The sequence below is a fragment of the Belonocnema kinseyi genome, chromosome 3, assembly GCF_010883055.1.
Source record: "Belonocnema kinseyi isolate 2016_QV_RU_SX_M_011 chromosome 3, B_treatae_v1, whole genome shotgun sequence".
NCBI classification, from domain to species: domain Eukaryota; kingdom Metazoa; phylum Arthropoda; class Insecta; order Hymenoptera; family Cynipidae; genus Belonocnema; species Belonocnema kinseyi.
Window position 1 is genome coordinate 76,912,971 of NC_046659.1, and position 6,506 is coordinate 76,919,476.

The 6,506-nt window shown below is 23.7% G+C and overlaps 2 protein-coding genes across 3 annotated transcripts in view; both read right to left on the reverse strand.

The window, feature by feature from the left end:
• The window catches only part of LOC117169888, a 36,865-nt gene extending 36,361 nt beyond the window's left edge, over window positions 1–504 (reverse strand). Inside the window, exon 1 of the mRNA XM_033356396.1 lies at window positions 438–504. Within this exon, the coding sequence (XP_033212287.1) occupies window positions 438–504 (67 nt within the window). The remainder of the gene's footprint in view (window positions 1–437) is intronic.
• Window positions 505–3,960: 3,456 nt separating this feature from the next.
• On the reverse strand, window positions 3,961–6,286 carry LOC117169344 (protease inhibitors-like). 2 transcript variants are annotated; one of them, XM_033355683.1, is made up of 3 exons: window positions 6,122–6,286; window positions 4,350–4,370; window positions 3,961–4,240 (listed from the first exon to the last, which is right to left on the reverse strand). In XM_033355683.1, the coding sequence occupies exons 1-3, from the start codon at window positions 6,201–6,203 to the stop codon at window positions 4,065–4,067; spliced, it is 279 nt and encodes a 92-aa protein (XP_033211574.1). In that variant the 5' UTR covers window positions 6,204–6,286; the 3' UTR covers window positions 3,961–4,064. The 2 variants fall into 2 exon arrangements, with proteins under 2 accessions (XP_033211574.1, XP_033211573.1); XM_033355682.1 differs by having other exon boundaries at window positions 4,350–4,373; window positions 6,122–6,269.
• Window positions 6,287–6,506: the final 220 nt, after the last annotated feature.

The following is a 6,506-nucleotide window of genomic DNA, read 5'->3' on the forward strand; positions in this document are numbered from 1 at the left end:
TATATCTAGTCGGGAGTGGTGCTGACTGAAAACAGATGATTTGGAGCGATTCGCGCGCCATCTGTTGGTCATTCTAAGGATTTATTGAACTACCCTCGTATAATGCCAATTGAAGTTAAAAAGTGAAAAGTCACATTATAATTTGTCAGATCTGTTTCTCCAGAAGATTATATAATTATATATAATAATAAGAATGACTATATTCTGCTATATAATTTAGCAACATATATACTATATGTTTGCAAAAATGAGAATATTCTGAGTCGCATAATTTTAATAAACTGCTTATTACATTGTACTACCGTATATTTATATTGTATATGTAAAACCCTACAAGAGCATACATGAGAGAATAAATTAAATTAAATTGAATATTACTTATTTTAAATGTTTGAACTTAAACCTTAGTTTTAAATAATAAAATCGAAGAGACTTACCGGATTCTTTGGAAGGTAATCCTGTGACAGACGAGGCTGCAAAAATAACAAGGAGGAAGATCTTCATTGTTGTTGACTTATACAGATAGTGAGAATACCTCTGACTAAAGATTTCCTTTATATAATGGGAAGCTCAAAATCAGAATTAATTAGTACATAATAATTGATGTAGAAATGATATAGTGAGTAATTTATATTGAATTAAATTAATAAAAAGTACCCATAATTTTATTAATCAAAGATGTATGATAATGACTGTATGATGGGTCATTATAACGGTCACTGTAATGGTATGCAGCATATATGGAAATTTCCGTACAAATAGGCTCCAAGTATTTGGTAAGCCAGTACTACAACTTAATTTAATAATTCTTATTCAGTTAAAATTGGTACCTAATCAATCATTATTCTTTCATCAAATTCGATATATTAATTAATAATGAAAAAATATTTCAGAAACGGTAAGTTTTGTATGTAAAGTTGTTTTTGTGGAACATCTATATAAAGATTTATATATAAAAATTGCGCTTATTGCAATTTTTTTAGAATGAACCAATAAATATTATTTAAATATAGTTAATTGTACTTTTTTTTTGAAGTTGTACACGTCAAACCTTAATTTGTATTTTGGGAAAACTATGGTTAGTCTGTATTTTTATTTGTTTAAAATTAATTTTTTAAACTGAAAATGTAACTTTTTTATTTTTTGTTAAAATTTCGTCTTTTTAGTTAATAATTTACCTATTTGATTAAGAATTAACTTCTTTGTTGAATATTTATATTTTTAGTTGAAAATTTAACTATTTGATTGATTTTTTTTTAAATTTTAACCATTTCTCTGAAAATTCAGGCATTTTAAATATTCATATTGTCTGATTAAAAATTTAACTCTTTGATTGCAAATTTTACAATTTTTTTGATTTTTAACTATTTTTTTCAAAAATCATGCATTAAGTTAAAAATTTGACCATTTTGTAGAATTCTTGTCGATCATTTCTTTTTTCAAAGTTGAAATACTTTGTAAAAAAATCAATTTTTTTTCTAAAAAATTCCTTTTTTTCATTCTCAGCTGAAAATGAACCTTTTTAAGTTTAAAATTCAATTGCTTGTTTGATAAATAGTGGTTTTAATTGAAAATTCATCTTTCTTCATAGAAAATTAATCTCCTTTGTTTAAATGTCGTCTATGGTTAAAGTCTACTGGTTAATCCAGTGTTACAATTTAATTTCATTGTTATTTAGTTAAAATTATTGCCTAATGCTTGAATTATTCTTTTAATGTCTAAGATATATTAATTTATAGTGAACAAATATTTCAGAAGCGGTATGTTTTGCAAGTGAAGTTGTTTTAAGGTAAAAAACAAAATAAAGTATTACAAATTAAAAAAATTGCGCTAATTGCATGTTTTGTAGATAATTTTACATTTGTTGTAAAGTTTTACATCTTAAACTTGAAAAATTGAAATTGCATTTACTGAAAAGAGGTTGTTAGTCTGGATTTTTTGGACAAATTAAGCTTGTGTTACATGATAGAACAAAAGTAAATTATGGAGAATGTTACATCTTTAATATGAAAAGTTAAAGTTAAGTAAAAATGTGGATAAATTAATAAGGTTTTTATTTTAAGCAAATTACATTTTATAGCTAATCACGACAATACTCATTAATATTAGGTAAAGCAGAGATTTACAAAAATGAAATTGAAGTAAAATATAAAACTATAAAAAATATGACTTTAAAAAAATTAAAATTTTAAAAATCCATTATTAGGGAAATTTTTAAGTATTAACAATTGTTAGTAATTTTTTATTGAAATCGTTTGGAATTTAAAAAAAATGTAAAACGATTTTAAACTGTAAAGTTTCCAATTCAAACTATATTCGATTGAGTAAATTTATTAAAAAGAACTATATTTCAAATGGAATGAAAGAAAATTAAACTAATATCAGTTATAAATAAATGTGTTTAAAATATAATAATTTGAAACTAAACAATTTTAAAACAGCAGCTCTAAAAATTGAAAATCTTTATTTGGAATTGTAGATTCTCAAAATCGAATTGTTTAAAAATTCAAAACTCGAAAAAAGGACAAATTTGAAAGCGTTGAAAATTAAATATTCTCAGATTACAATTTTTACGATTAATTTTAAAAACTGAAATAAATTGCAAATTTAGTATTAATGATTAAAAGCGTTAAAAATGAAATGATTCAAAATTAAAAACTAAATTGAATTTTCAAAGTAAATATATAAAAATTATAATTTAATATTAAAACTAATTAATTTTTTTCTAAAATCAAAAAGTAAATTTTCCTTCATGTTTACTATTTAGACTGCAAAAATGTCTGATAACAAAATTTAACAATTAATTTTTTTTATATTGAAATAAAAAAAATCTTGAACTGGGAAACTTTAAAAATGAAAGGTTTTTATAATCAAACGTTAAAATTTAATCGAATCCAAATTTCGTTCAAAACTGAAACAAAATTCAGTCACCAGAAATTATGATAATAAAGCTTGTTTATAATCAGAATGAAAAAATTCCAAATTTTTGTAGTAACTTTCAATCCTTTAAAAATGAGTAATTTTAAAATTGTTAATAATGCTTTTCAAAATTCGACCATTCAAATTTTAATTGCAAAATTAGAACTTATGAAGATGAAAAATTGAAAATGTATCGTTCATTAAATTTTTTTATTTCATATCTTATTAATTTGTAACACTTCATGTTGTAACTAAAAATTTAACAATTTTAAGATCATAAATTTAAATCTAAAAAACTATTAAAAATGTATGATTGCTTTACATGATTTCAACATTTTAAATTGCGTAGCTGGAGTGATTTCAATACGAATATCTTAATTTTTAAGTTGACTTTAAAATTTTGAAGGTTTTGGAAATATATTAGATAAAAATAATGCAGCTTTTAATTTGTGTTTCTAAAATCTTAATATTTTCAAGGCTTAACTTTAAGAAATTATTTTATGAATTCTTCATAATTTGAAATTCGTTTTGGAGGCATTTAGTTACAAATGTTTTTAACTGTAAATTCTATAATAAAAATTCTATATAAAAATCTAAAACCACTAATTTTTTAACTGACTATTGAGTCTTTTAATGTGAAGTATTTCTATTTTAAAATGCTTAATAGTGAAATTGTCCTAAAATTTTTAATATCTTATTTTGAAAATATAAGTTATAATAATTGTTATTAAAGAGCAACGAAAATTAAAAAGTCTGAAGCAAAATATTTTCGAATTTAAGGTTTCGAAGAAAAAAGACTTTTGTTTCAAGGTCTCAAAAATTAAATTGTTTTAGAATAGAATGGCGCATTAAAACTATAATTTTAGATTGGAGTATTTGAAATTTTATAAATGATAAATGATATCGTACATCATATATTGGGGCATCAAGTGACATTTAAAGTGATTGGATATAATTTTATCACTAAAAAATTTTATTCTCTTAGCATAAATCTCTGTCATTTTTACTGCTAAATCAAATTTTATTTATTATAATATATAAGATTTTTCATCATTACATTATTTATCTTTAAATTAATTTTTCATTTATTATTACATTATTTATAATTTCGTATCATAATTTATGTAGTAAGTCCTCTTCGAAATTCATTTATTTTCTATTATAGCTGGGGACTCCTTCAGACACATTTTCCTTACAGATTTAAGAGGTTCACATGCCATAAGAGTACACCCAGCAGATTTTCCGTCTTCTAAGCAGAAACAGGAGTTACATTCGCTAAAAAAATTTTTTGCGGGACAAGGAGTTCCGTGAATGTAGATTGCTAAATAGAAAAAATATTTTTTAATAAGTTCCAAAATAAATTTTTATAAATATATGATAAATATGTATTTCAAAGAAATACATTTTTTTTATCTAGGCTTATTACTTACGTCCCCAAAAACCGCAATCATCTTCTGAAATCAAGAGGAGAAAAGTTTTGAGAAAACAAAATATAAAAAAGGTGAAAAACGATCATTCATGATTATGAAACATTTGAAACAATTATTTCATCCGTGCCCTTCCTCGTTAAAGATTGCTTTAAAAAGCTTGAGCCCTCATTTTAAGTTTTATGTGCGATTTTTTTTGGATTTAATTTATTTTAAATAAAAAGACAGTCCAAAATGCTCTTAAGCCAGGGAAAATATAGTGATTATGGACAAAAATAGGGGAATAATAAGGAAATAAATTCTTTTAAAAAATTAATTTGAATATCATTTTAAATTCAACAAAGTGTCACGACGTACCGAAATTTGGGTTGAGTAGTCAAATAAGTATATTTCATAAGCTAGACTAGTCGTCCGAAATCCAAAAAGATTTTATAACACACGAGATTCAATCCCAATCTCCCAAGATGAATTTTTAAAGAAAAAGGAAAATTTTCAAGCCAAATAGAGAAAATTTTTAAAATACAATTGCATTTTCAAAAATGTCCATTTTCAACCGAAAAGAGCTACATTTATCAGAATAGTTAAATTTTCAACAAAATAATAAAATTTTCAACAAAGTAGTTTTATTTTTAACCAAATAGTTGGATTTTCAAACTATGAAGATAATTCTTTTTCCTCTAAATAGTTGAATTTTCAACCAAATGATCAAATTTTTAACTACTAAATTTTGAAAAAAATAGTTGAATTTTCAATCCTGTAGTTGAATATTCGAATCCATAATCAGGAATGTTTAGTTTTTACCAAAATAGATGTTTCGATGAAATATCAAAGTATCAAATAGTTTAATTTTGTTCAAAGTAGTTCAATTTTCAATGTAACAATTTGTTGTAAACGGTTGAATTTTCAATCCAAAAGGACGTATTTGTAACATAGCAGTTAAATTTTTGACCAAACAATATGAATTTAACATAATATTTTGATGTTTGAAGAAAGAATTAAATTTTCAACAAAAAATATATTCTTAACCAAATAGTTTAATTTTTTACCTATGAAGATTAATTTCTCTCGAAATAGTCGAATTTTCAAACCAAATACGTTAAGCTTTAACCAAAACTAGTTTCATTTGCCGAAAAAATACGATTTTTCCACTAAAAAGATAAAAAACAATTAAATTTTCAACTAAATAGTCTAATTTTTAAATCAATGATCAAGCATATCAACTTTCTATTAATATATGTAAATAAAGTTTTAACAAAGTAAAAGAATTTTTACCCAAATAGTTTAATTCTTACCCAAACAATATGATGCTTTTCTCGAAAATCCAAAAATATGAAATTTTAAGATGAAAATTAATTTTGAACCCAAAATAGTTTATATTTTATCCACATAGTTAAATTTTTAAACGAAAAAAATCAACTCTACAAGACAGTTGAATTTTCAAACTGAAGATATGAATGTTAAATAACAGATTTATTTTACAATTAAAGGGTTGAAATAATTATTTATAATAATTGAAAATAATGATAAAATTTCCAACAAATTATTATATAAATTTATATTTTCAATGTCTGATGCTGCATTCTGCATTAAGGCCCCCTGTCATTATTGGTCACAGCGCCTGTTAAGTTTCTGAACGGTCCCCATTATTATTAACAACTAAAAAAATTGTATAGCGACATTCTATGAAATTTTGCTTTGAAAGGTGGTGATAAAGATTTTATTTTTATTTAAAACATGTAGTTTTACATATTTGGGATTGATGAAATGCGACTTACTGGAGTCTTCTTCCGAAGGTGCAGGCGCAGCAGCACTGAATGCAATGAATGACGCAAAACAGAAAGTAATGAAGATGTTCATTTCTTAGATTTTGGTGTATTCCTTTGAATTTAAGTTTATAACTGAGGGATAAAAAAATAAACCATCGTTTAAGTTTCCACAATATTTCCATCTCCAATGAAATAAATTAAAAATACAGTCTTCAAGCAAATATCGGCTCATAAATAAATGCATACTTATATAAGTGTAGATATAAATGCATATCAATAATTTTCATACGTATTTATATTCTATTCTAATTAGTATCTTTAATTATTCTTTTTTTATCTCAGTCCTTCGATAAATACAAGCCAGTTTGTCGAGAAATCAGTTGCAAGAATTATG

Excerpts from the sequence above, each read along its gene's own strand:
- LOC117169344 (XM_033355682.1), bottom strand. The coding sequence starts at position 6,203 with ATGAACATCTTCATTACTTTCTGTTTTGCGTCATTCATTGCATTCAGT. Across the intron at positions 4,374-6,121 it reads ACCTTCGGAAGAAGACTCCA|AAGATGATTGCGGTTTTTGG; the intron begins GTAAGTCGCATT and ends TCTTGATTTCAG. Across the intron at positions 4,241-4,349 it reads TGATTGCGGTTTTTGGGGAC|CAATCTACATTCACGGAACT; the intron begins GTAAGTAATAAG and ends TTTTCTATTTAG.